General features: G+C 28.4%; 4 protein-coding genes and 1 non-coding gene across 9 annotated transcripts; 4 read left to right on the forward strand and 1 right to left on the reverse strand.

Annotated features, from left to right (window-relative positions):
* The first annotated feature begins 133 nt into the window (after window positions 1–133).
* LOC122395522 (60S ribosomal protein L24) lies at window positions 134–1,346 on the forward strand. Its single transcript, XM_043393145.1, has 5 exons — window positions 134–217; window positions 342–417; window positions 555–640; window positions 715–876; window positions 1,168–1,346. The coding sequence occupies exons 1-5, from the start codon at window positions 213–215 to the stop codon at window positions 1,301–1,303; spliced, it is 465 nt and encodes a 154-aa protein (XP_043249080.1). The 5' UTR covers window positions 134–212; the 3' UTR covers window positions 1,304–1,346.
* LOC122396027 lies at window positions 963–1,094 on the forward strand. Its single transcript, XR_006259009.1, has one exon. It is a non-coding gene; the product is annotated as a small nucleolar RNA SNORA79 (small nucleolar RNA).
* A 431-nt stretch (window positions 1,347–1,777) lies between the features above and the next one.
* On the reverse strand, window positions 1,778–4,043 carry LOC122395521 (lambda-crystallin homolog). The gene is made up of 6 exons (XM_043393143.1): window positions 3,914–4,043; window positions 2,969–3,156; window positions 2,639–2,847; window positions 2,399–2,556; window positions 2,176–2,318; window positions 1,778–2,081 (listed from the first exon to the last, which is right to left on the reverse strand). The coding sequence occupies exons 1-6, from the start codon at window positions 3,952–3,954 to the stop codon at window positions 1,864–1,866; spliced, it is 957 nt and encodes a 318-aa protein (XP_043249078.1). The 5' UTR covers window positions 3,955–4,043; the 3' UTR covers window positions 1,778–1,863.
* A 153-nt stretch (window positions 4,044–4,196) lies between these two features.
* On the forward strand, window positions 4,197–9,419 carry LOC122395523 (nuclear factor NF-kappa-B p100 subunit). Of its 4 annotated transcripts, none has more exons than XM_043393146.1 (18): window positions 4,197–4,515; window positions 4,661–4,759; window positions 5,296–5,600; window positions 5,718–5,881; window positions 5,984–6,122; window positions 6,269–6,410; window positions 6,506–6,610; window positions 6,705–6,816; window positions 6,893–7,020; window positions 7,095–7,298; window positions 7,359–7,426; window positions 7,491–7,736; window positions 7,823–7,946; window positions 8,028–8,272; window positions 8,390–8,545; window positions 8,698–8,838; window positions 8,929–9,183; window positions 9,269–9,419. In XM_043393146.1, the coding sequence occupies exons 2-18, from the start codon at window positions 4,684–4,686 to the stop codon at window positions 9,389–9,391; spliced, it is 2,733 nt and encodes a 910-aa protein (XP_043249081.1). In that variant the 5' UTR covers window positions 4,197–4,515; window positions 4,661–4,683; the 3' UTR covers window positions 9,392–9,419. The 4 variants fall into 4 exon arrangements, with proteins under 4 accessions (XP_043249081.1, XP_043249084.1, XP_043249083.1 ...); XM_043393149.1 differs by lacking the exon at window positions 4,661–4,759 and having other exon boundaries at window positions 4,198–4,515; window positions 5,304–5,397; window positions 5,455–5,600; XM_043393148.1 differs by lacking the exon at window positions 4,661–4,759 and having other exon boundaries at window positions 4,199–4,515; window positions 5,296–5,397; window positions 5,455–5,600.
* Window positions 9,420–9,728: 309 nt separating this feature from the next.
* Window positions 9,729–11,472, forward strand: LOC122395713 (vesicle transport protein SFT2A). 2 transcript variants are annotated; one of them, XM_043393509.1, is made up of 5 exons: window positions 9,729–10,252; window positions 10,355–10,372; window positions 10,483–10,652; window positions 10,963–11,080; window positions 11,155–11,472. In XM_043393509.1, exons 1-5 carry the CDS (start codon window positions 10,184–10,186, stop codon window positions 11,281–11,283), a joined length of 504 nt encoding a protein of 167 aa, XP_043249444.1. In that variant the 5' UTR covers window positions 9,729–10,183; the 3' UTR covers window positions 11,284–11,472. The 2 variants fall into 2 exon arrangements, with proteins under 2 accessions (XP_043249444.1, XP_043249445.1); XM_043393510.1 differs by lacking the exon at window positions 10,355–10,372.
* Window positions 11,473–11,867: the final 395 nt, after the last annotated feature.

Here is an 11,867-nt window from a genome sequence, read left to right on the forward strand (position 1 = left end):
AATTATACGTATTTGTTTTCTTTCACATTATTAATTATTCATATCATTTACTATTTTCAATTCTCAAGTATGCATATAGTTACTTATATTTTATTCGGATTATAGAGTTTTAGTTCCAGAACATTGGTAGTACGTAATTTACGTTTGAACGTGTGCGAAATTGGTTGGAATCGGCCATTTTTGTCGAATCCGTCTTTTCGTGGTTATTCAACATGAAGTAAGTGAAGGCTTTTGAGATAAATATCCGTCCGCTGTAGTGCAATCATTAAAAATTTCTTCAATGTGTTAGAATAATTACGTTACTCAAATATTTTTCATGACTATGTCGTCAATCTTTCCAGGATCGGTCTTTGTGCATACAGTGGATATAAAATATATCCCGGTCATGGGAAAACCATGGTTAAAGTGGATGGAAAAGTAGGTACAACATGATTTACATATGCTTATTGTTATAATATTAAATTCTTCTTTCCTTAAACTTTCCATAATCAAGCAACGTTGACTTTTATTTTGTTAATATTCATCTGTCAATCTTAACCTCTGCGATGTTTCAGACATTCACTTTTTTAAACTCAAAATGTGAATCTGCACATTTAATGAGGCGCAATCCTAGAAAAGTCACATGGACTGTTCTATACAGGTAATGTTATTTTATTTCTTTGAGAATTGTTAGAAGTAGAAAGCAGGTATGTAAAACGTAATTTTATGTTACAGACGGAAACACAAGAAGGGCCAAGAGGAAGAACAAGCAAAGAAGAGAACAAGACGTACTCAAAAATTCCAACGTGCTATTGTTGGTGCGTCTCTTACAGATATCTTGGCAAAACGTAATATGAAGCCAGAAATTCGTAGAGCTCAGAGAGAGCAAGCAATTAAGTAAGTGTGATTTGTTGTCAAATTTTTCATGTATGAAGTGTAACTTTGTTTATCATAATTTGAATATAAATAAAAATTAATATTATAGACATCTGTTCCTCTAATGTGATATTTCATATCATGTTGGATTTCAGAATGTCTTAAATTAAAAATGGACTGCTTCACCCAGAATTGTGTCATATACTCACACTGTTTGGTTTTTGCGGGTTCACACAAATTTAATAATATTGTATATATTATAGTTTACATATCCAATATTCAATTTAATTTATTTGAATCATCTAATTTCAGAGCTGCAAAGGAACAGAAAAAAGCTGCAAAAGCAACGAAGAAGGCTGTTGTTACTCCCAAAGCAAAAACCGCACCAAAACATAAAGCTGCAAAAGTAACACAAAAGGCAGCACCACGCGTTGGAGGAAAACGTTAAATTCTGATACAATATAAATAAAATAAACTTTATATTTAAAAAATTTATTTCTCAATTTTACCTAAAGTATTTTAAACTAGGAAGCTTAGTTTTAATCCAACTGTACAGTCGTATTCAATACGTGCCTCATTGCATTCAAATTTCTTTTAACATGACATAAATTCTAAAGAAAACAGTGTAAAAGGGAACTTGACCAGGTAACATAATCATATCTTAAAGTAGCCTTAGACTGAACTGATTCGATTAGTCGCACAAGAGAAGGACACGAACTGTCCGACTTCGATTTTGTATATTATACAATAGACTAAATTGTTTGTAAATGTACAGTCTACACCAGATCGCGACACTTATGGACGATTGACTGTAGTATGTGAACGTCAATTGAAGGCAACTGCAACACTACATTAAAATCGAGGTCTGATATTTCGTGCCCTTCCCTTGTTAGTCTTCAAAGGAAACAAACGACTCTTGATACTCTTAACTGATTGTAGAAATACAATTTTTATTTAAACTTCATTAATTACATGCACACCAACATGAAATAATTCCAACATATGCTTTTATTTTTTGTTGTTCAATTCTTTCTTTAACAAAGACAATTTTGTCAAAGCTTCGTCTCTCCACGCACGTCTCTCTTGAAGTTTGTCCAATGGACACATTTGATTGAGTTCGTTACTAACTCGTTCCGCCATCTCGCCTTCAAATTTAGGAACTGGACCAAACGTCATACTGACATTATACATTGAATTTTTATATGTTTCACAGTACTTTTTCATTCCTGAAAGAATGAAAAATTATAAAATAGAAAATTAGATCAATAATATTTCATATTTTTATATTATATATTTTCAGTGCCTAGGAAATAATTTTACCTTCCGCATTTAAATGCGCAGCTTCAAAAGCACCGAGGAATGCGTATCGCATACCAAGACCTTCGCTCATAACTGCATCTACGTCTTTTGCGCTCAATACTCCATCAGCTACTAATCTCCATGCTTCGTTTAAGATCGCATATCTAGGTGTAGATTAATTTTACATAATAGATATGAAGTAAATTACCACAAAATGGATTAATATAAATAAAAATTTACATACTGTATTCTGTTGAGCGCGAAACCATCAATTTCTCTACTAAGTACAACGGGTGCTTGGCCTATTTCAGTCATAATAGACTTTGTCTGCAATGGTATTTCAGCACGAGTCCATGGTGCGGGTACAATTTCTACGAGCGGTACATAGTACGGAGGATTCACCTATGTTTATAGTAATATAAATGTTTAACTGCTTGTAAAACATTTTTAAGGTGAATGTATTATTTTTTAAACGTGTACATACTGGGTGTGATACGATTACTTGCTCACGATGTTTTAATTTTTCACTAAATAAAGATGGACGGAACGTGGACGTTGATGAAGACAAAATTACTTTATCGTCGACTACATTATCAAGTTCATTGTAAACCTTTAATTTTAACGGTAGATTTTCAGGAACACATTCTTGAATAAGCTTGGCCCCTTTTACGGTTTCAGCCAAATTAGACGATCCTATTCAAAATATTTTAATATTTAATTAATAAGATTTTGAAATGAACAATTAATTGATTGGTAATAACACGAACAGCTTTTTGTATATGGATACATAGTAATTGCAAACATATAAGTAAACCTTTGATTAGCTTAAATTGTTGATCCGCAGAAAGTACACCTCGTAAAAGGCCGCCATTTTCAAGTCGTTTTAATTGCTGTTGAATATCTTCAAGGGCTTTTTTAATTTGCTCATTTACAATGTCATAAATAATTACTTCATATCCTACACTAGCAAAAAGCATTGCCCAACTGCGACCGATTAAGCCGCTAAAATAATAATTAAAATGGAATAATATTATACAAATTCATCATCGATATTATTTTATCGTAGTTTTTATTATGTTTTTTTTTCATTTATAACTTATATCTTCGAAATAATTTTTTATATTTTACACATTCTATAATTATAAATTGCATTAAGTGGTAATACAAGTGGAAAGATTTATGTAACTACGATTTATCGTTTTATTTTTTCGCTGTTATCTTATCAATGGTGAACTAATTCAAAACATCAGTTGTTTGATTTCTTGAAACTAATATCAATTAAAAATCAGCTTGCAAGCAAATGTAATTTTTAGTTTTATTTTCTGTGATTAATATTCAATGGTAATATTGGATGTTATATTGACATTGAATGGAATGTCACACTGAATTATTCCGGGAAAATCAAAGCAAATAATTAAAATAAAAGTTTCTAATCTACCACGTATAAAAAGATATCTGATCAAAAACACTTATGGTTTATCAATTAATATTACGTAAATGTTGATCTCTAAAAAATATTATTCACAAAAGGTTCTATTAATATTATGAAATTGATCGATTCTGTTTTTAATGTCAAATTTATATTTTAATTGTTACCGCTTATAAATAATTCTTGTTATATGCAAATATAATTACATGTATGAACGTAGGCACATTAGTATATAAATAACTACATAATTCATTTTAAAAAAATTGCAATATAGAAAACAAAATAATTATATGTATTTTTAATAAAATGTTATTTAATTGAGTTCGTTACCTGCCAACTATTCCAATTTTTTCATTCTTCACCGACATCATTAAACAATTGGTTCACTCTAGACAGCAGTATACTTCTTAGTAAGGTACAAGCATGTAACACGATGTCAGCAATCATCGTATGTAACTCGCCTTTCTAATGTATATATATGTACATAATCATAAGATAAAACCCCACCATTCATGCATGATTCAATTTATTTTACAGACATTTTGTTTGCATTCAGCTACCTCTAACGATACTTTTCAGTATTACACGTAATGCAATGACGACGTTGAAGAATTAATTTATATGTATGTGTGAAATTAAAAGAGATTAAATACATTATCATTTAAGATAATATTATCATTACACAAATCACAAATTAATATTAATTTAATGAAGTCGTGTGAAATCAAGATAATATCTAAGACACAGTAACACAATTTTAATATAGATGATCAGGGTCTTTGCAATTGTTGTTACGATCCTTTATCTGCGGAGAATTTGTTAGTGAAGAATGATTAGTTAACAATATATATATGTAACTTGACTTGACGTCTACGGGGAAAAACCTACTTCTGTAATCAATAACATACTATCAAGATAAGTTAATACGTTTGGTGAGTAACGCGACCGTCTTCAGGATCTTATATGCTGTGACAGTTCGCTGTTTAAAAGTTTCTGTATAACAATTCAATATTTAACGTTTATTATTTAACAATTTCATTATAATTTAAATATTAAGCTTTTTTTTAATTGTATAAGAGTTTCTTATTGAAAAATACACAATGCCCGAAGTTTATGAAAATTATATGGTTTTACAAAATGGATCTGAAAGCCAGGATTATATTTCGTATGGACATGGTAATTATTAATAATGTTTCTTGTATGAATCGTTATATATTTCATATTAGTTATACTAAACAAAGACAGCTGTGAATATCTGTTATTTTGTTACACTAGCATACTATAATTCAGTTTGATTCTAATGTGGACATGCCAAACAGTTTGATTGTAATGTTGACATGTCAAGTTTGCAAACACATTCATGAAGTAAAACTCGTAATCAAATAATAATAATGCTATTGGTCTAATAAAATTATTGATGCTATTTACTTTAAAAGTATTAAAAGATATTAAAATTAAATTTATAAAATTGATTATCAAGCATGTTTATATATTTCCATAAATTACGAGGTTTGCTTCTTTTAGAAACATATCCATAAAAAGGTACATTAATTATTGTGTTAGAATATTTTTTAAGTATGAATATTATAGTTGCTACAAATTTCCTGTAATATGTTTTTCTGTATTCTCAATAAAAGTACATATATATATATATATATATATTTTTTTTTTGTTCTGTTATTATATATATATATATGTATTTTGTACTAAAGATTTACAGACAATGAACAGCCAAGGTCTATGTAGTCCATTTAATGGATCTCAAGGAACTGCAAGTGTTGGTTCACCCATGTCAGCTTCATCATCATTACAAGGTATTAATTTTATTAGTAGTGTATTTATTCAAGAATATTCAAACTTAGTTTTTTCAGTGCTAGGAGAACCACATATAACAATTTTAGAGCAACCAATTGAAAAATTTAGATTTCGATACAAATCAGAGATGATAGGACCACATGGAAGCTTGGCAGCTTCGAATAATGTTAATGGTCGTAAGAAATATGCACCATCAGTTCAAGTATGTATATGTGTATCATCAAAAAAAAATAATCCATTAAAGTACTTAAAATATTTTGAAACATATGTGTAAAGAATTGCTTGAGTAGTTAATAAATGATTTCAATGTATTATTTAGCTACATAATTACTTGGAAAATGCAGTAATACGTTGTACACTGGTTACATCTGATGGAAGTCAAAGAATACGTCATGCTCATAGGTTAGTGTGTAGAAAAGATGGCACTGATTCTGATGATCCACATCATGCTAAAGTTTCTTGTGAATCTGGATTCACTGCAACGTATGTTATTTCTTGTTTATCTGTTGTATAAAATTACATTTAACTAAATTAGTCTTAATAATAATTTATTTTCCTTTATTACTTCTGTAATATAATATCTAGATTTCATGGTATGGGAATTATACATACAGCAAAGAAGCATGTTAGGGATGAACTTGTAAGAAAGATGCGTATGGATGCTTTAGAAAAAAAGAGATGCAAGAACATAAATGCAACTCTTAGTACTCGGGAAGAAGCACAAGTACGTTATTTTCTTATATTTGTTTCCAACCTTTTTTTTCTTTAGTTGGTTAATTATTTTGTGTTTACCGTATTAATTATTATAGTACATATTTATATAGAAGTACAGAAATATGCTTTTATCTTAATAAACATTTGATTTTAAAGATCAAAGCTGATGCAGAATACTACCAAAAATGTGTGAATCTGAATAGTGTTGCATTATGTTTTCAAGCATTTATTGTGGATAAACATGATATTATGAGACCAATAACAGAACCTGTTTACTCAAATGCTATTAATAATCTTAGTAAGTAAGACATTATAGCATACATGAAGAAATATTTTATATTCAGTTAACAGTTGACGAAATAAATGTTAACAAAAATGTTTGTAATTTATTAGAAAGTGCGTTGACAGGAGAGCTTAAAATATGTAGGATTGACAAATATACCAGCAGTGTTGAAGGAGGGGAAGAAGTATTTATACTTGTAGAAAAAGTAGGAAGAAGTAAGTATACTTTGTAATAAAAGTTATGTTAGAAATTAATAAGAGAAGTAACTAATTTACGTCATTTTCTAATTAATTCCTTTTTTTACTGTAGAGAATATTCGGATAAAATTTTTTGAGGTAAATGATGATGATTATGAAATTTGGAGCGCATATGGACGTTTTTCAGAATTGGACGTACATCATCAATATGCAATTGTATTTCGGTAATTCAACATTTACAATAACTAAATCATTTTTAAATACAGTATTATTTATATTATATTTTCCATTTTTGTTTAGAACTCCACCATACAGAGATCTTAATATTACTTCTCCAATAGAAGTTTTTATACAATTAGAGCGACCGTCTGATGCAGATTGTTCAGAACCAATAAAATTTACTTACAAACCAAGTGATAGAATTATAGGTAAGTTATGTATATAAACTGTCCGAAATGTTTACAACACAATTAAAATGGAATTAAAAATAATATATTTCCAGGCAAGAAACGTCAAAGAATGTCCTATTCAGGAAGTGCAGAATTATCTCATATAATATCAACTTTTAATAATACTGAAATGGGAAATACATCAGGAATATTAGGTAACGACAGTCGAGAAATTTCTAAAGAATTAAGAGAGATGTTGTCCGAGGGTTGTTCATCAACAGAGTTCATGGACTTTCTTGAAAATATGGATTTTGATAGTAAGTATGAAATTTATCATCTGTATAAATTAAAATACTTTTAATTGTATACTCTTCTAGCATATCAACAATTTATCGACACAGATGACAAGAATATGCTAGCTCACGATGGTCCATTGTGTAAGGAAGTATGTATTCCTTTTCTTCAGATTTTAACATTTTATTTTTCTAATATTTTTTTTAACTAACTAGTATCAAGCGGATTCAATGTTCCCTAAACACATACTTATCGAAGCTGTAAGATGTATGAAAATGGATTCAAGAAATATGAAAGATCATGTACAAAAGTTACTTAAAGATCGCTCCTCGTATGGGGATTCCCCATTACACGCAGCACTCCGATATGGCCAACGTGATATTGTCAAATATATTTTAATGTTGATAAGCACTGATAAAGATTGTAAAACACTTGTCAATGGGCAGAATAGTTCTGGAAAAGTAAATATTTAACAATTAAAATTCAATTAAACAAGTATATTACTATAATGTAATTATTCTAATCTGTATAACACTTCATTTATTAGACGCCATTGCATTATGCAGTTTTACAAAATCAACCAGAAATTACAAAAGCATTACTCATGCTTGGAGCTGATCCAAATCGATCGGACGAACATGGATCTACTCCATTACATGCTGCTGTAAGAAGTAAGTTAAATTAGTAACAACTTATTTAAATTATTAGGAACTGAATTAAAGTTCAATCAACCATATATATGTAAATTCCAGTCCCTCAAGCTGGTGCTTGTGTTAATGCCTTATTGGCAGAAAAGACAGTTGATATTGAAATTTGTAATGATGCTGGATGGACACCATTACATCTTGCAACAGAAGCAGGGTCATATGATGCAGTATGCTCACTTGTTCGAGCTGGAGCTAATGTAAATAATACTGACATGTCTTATGGTCGAACAGCATTACATATAGCTGTAGAAGGCGGGCATAAAGACATTGTTGATTATTTACTCACAAAGGTACAATGTCACTTTTTTAAACCCAATTATTTACTTAATTCTAGAAAAAAAATATATGAGAGCAATGTAATCATAAAATAAAGTATTAATTATATTGAACATATTTTTTGATCGCAGACAGATATATTTGTAAATAAGAGAAACTTCAGTGGAAATACTGCTTTACATACTGCAGTTGTATATTCTGGAGTAAGAGCAAAAGAATTATGTGCATTGTTAATACAACATGGCGCAGATCCACACATTCAGAATCATAATCGAGAGTCAAATGATGTATGTGCGTTTTTTTAAGAATATATTATCACTCGATTTTAAATGCTTAACCATTTGAGTGTTAAAGGTGATCGTGAAATTGTGCGAGATTGCATTTCTTAACACAAAAATGGTTAATATATTGAATATATTTTATTTGACACATTTGATAGGTGGACAAATGGAAATCATCACACGTTGATATAAAAGTGGAAGTTGACTCTGAAAATGAAAATGAAAATGAAAATGAAAATGAAAACACAGAAGAATCGACTGGACAAACATCATTTGATTTGGCTACAAATAAACCAGATGTAAATTATGTTATATTATTTGTATACGCGTGTTAGAAGATTACGTATATATAGCTTTTAAATCTAAAACATGTTTTTTGTTTCGTAAAGATTTTACAGCTTCTTATTGGTCAGACTGACGAAGTTGCAAATGAAACGGGCATGGTTCCTACTAAATTAGAAGCAGAAGAAACGGAGTTACAAACAAATTGGTTAACTAATGAAAGAAAAGAAAAATTATCTGTTATTCTAGATAAAACACAAGGATGGAAGAAGCTTGCAAAACATTTAAATTTTCAATACGTTTTAAATACAATTCAACAGACTTCTTCAAGTCCATCTTTACTTCTTCTAAATTACATTGATGTAAACTATACATTTCGTTATTAAAATATAATTTATATTGACATTTTATATGGTACTAAATATGCTAAAAAGAATGTTCTTTTAGGTACAGGCATCTTTATCTCTTACTGAGATGGAATCTGTATTAAGAGATTTTGGAGAAGAAGAAGCAGCAGATTATATTAATGAAATCTCATCTAATTTGCAAAATACATTTGGTTATTTTTGAATGTTTTCTACTGTGTATTATGCCTGTAATATAGAACAATATTCTGTAAAATATATATAAACTTTATTTAATTTTGTATTCGTTGGTTTTTTGTTTTATTAAGATATAATAAACAAAATTATGATAAATGTTTATGCTATGTATGTACAAATATGAAATATTTAATTTTTGAAAATAATTATGAGGTTAATGTCATTTATATTAAAAAATTTCAGGCAGCAAAAATTCTATTTTTTTTTTTACCTATTAGAATAAATATTACGCATATGTTGAATTTAATTTATGACTTATATATACAATACAAACAATTTAACCACACACTTACGTATGTGTCATCATTGCATCTATCAACGGATAACCTGTATTAGTACAAAAGTGTGAACATTTTAAACCTGAAGAATTTTCTAATTTGCATCATTCGATGCCTTTGAAAACATTCTAAATGCTTTAATGTATTTATGTTCGAAAAGATCATGATGTACTCAATAATATTTAGTGAACCGCATTACAAAATTTCGTAAAAGAATAGCTGTTTTATACAGTGTACTATATTATTAATACGCCTCATTTTTGTACGAGGAAACTGTTTAACGTTATACTACTTATAACACGTAATCTACTGCTTGTTGTGTATTTTAGTATTAATATCAGTTAATTTATCATTACTGTCGTATCGAAATTAAGCATTTAAATGAATCATGTATTTATGAAGAAACAATATTGTATTAATTTACAATAGTATTACAGATAAAGTATTAGTTATTGAAAATTCCAGTCAATTTAAAGTAAAAAATGGATAAACTAAGGAGAGCCTTAAGTGGCAATGATCAATGTGATGAAGAAAGCGGTATTATTACTCAGGTAATTAATATCAATTAATTTTTAATAACATTAGTTTTATTACATATTAGTTTTATGCTGTACAAAATAATTATTTTGAATGCTCACGATTGACAATGGAAGGCTGATGTGGATTTTGTGGTAAGGATGTACACTTAAAAACTATGTAGGATTTATATATTTTTTCATCATTAGTAATTTTAATGTTTCAATTTTAATTTAATCTTAATTGAAGAATATTTTATTTATAGGTTATGGACCAAAGTACGTTGAGTTGGTCCACTCGGATAAAAGGTTTTGCTATTTGTTTTATTGTTGGTATTCTATGCTCCTTCCTTGGATCGTTCGCTTTATTCTTAAATAAAGGACTTACTATATTTGCTGTATTCTATACATTAGGAAATGTCATCTCACTAGCAAGGTAGAATAATATATTTCTATATTAGCATTAAATAAAATATTTAATCGTTTTATCAAAGCAATTAGATAAATTTTTCTTTCTCTTTTTAAACTAAACTGAATAGTTTAATACTCTACTCTATTTACACGAGGTAAATATTTCATAGCACAATCAAACGAATAATTGAATTTATCCAATAAGTTGTAAGAAAAGTTTCATAAAAATTATTTCACAACAGATTTGTGTATAATTATTTACCCAGGAACCCTTTTAGTTTTATGTAAGGTTTATAATTACTTTAAAGGGAAAACATTTTTTATTCTATTTGTAGCACATGCTTTTTAATGGGTCCATGCAATCAATTAAAAAAGATGTTTGCAGCAACAAGAGTGATTGCAACTGGTTTAGTATTTGTTTCAGTCACAATGACACTATTTGCAGCTTTACATGTGAGTATAGAAAAAGTAAACATTTATAATATGTTCTGTTTCAATGGTAATATCTTTAATATGCATATTTTTAGCTGAAAAATCCTGGATTGGCTCTTTTGTTTATAATTATCCAATCATTGGCAATGACATGGTATTCCTTGTCTTATATACCTTATGCTCGTGATGCTGTTAAAAAAACTGTGGAATCATGTATCACATGAATATAATTGCAAAGTATGCAGTGAAACACTTTACTTAATAAATATATTCAACTTTCACAATCTATATTGTATAAGTTGTAAATTGAGCTACAAAACTGATTTAAGGATGCGAAACGTAACACTAACAAAACATATGAATAAATCATAGTATGCATTTATTTTAATGAAATACTAAACGTTTATCTATACTCAATCGACAATACAATAAAAATGTTTTTTGAATATAAATTTAATATTGTAATATTTTATAACAATATCATAACTAAACGAAACTATATAGTTTGTATCAAAATTTATAATATTTCAATAATCTTATTTCTTTTGTAATGCTTGTTATATATATATAATCCTTGTACAGTATGAGTAATTTTGTACATTAAAATAAAATTAAACTATTTATTCCCTGTAACATAACTTTCCTTCTATTACAGATATTTTTGCATTAATATATTTCGTAATTTTACATTTACTTTATTACAGTTTTAGTTAATATCTTACTTCTTAAAATCAGCTACAATTTTTAAAATATTGTTAACATAAATTTATAATGTAAATCAATGTTTGATTTATAATAATATAACAAA

The sequence above is a fragment of the Colletes gigas genome, unplaced genomic scaffold (assembly GCF_013123115.1).
Source record: "Colletes gigas isolate AHSC1104 unplaced genomic scaffold, ASM1312311v1 Colletes_gigas_Sc00006, whole genome shotgun sequence".
Classification (NCBI taxonomy): Eukaryota; Metazoa; Arthropoda; class Insecta; order Hymenoptera; family Colletidae; genus Colletes; species Colletes gigas.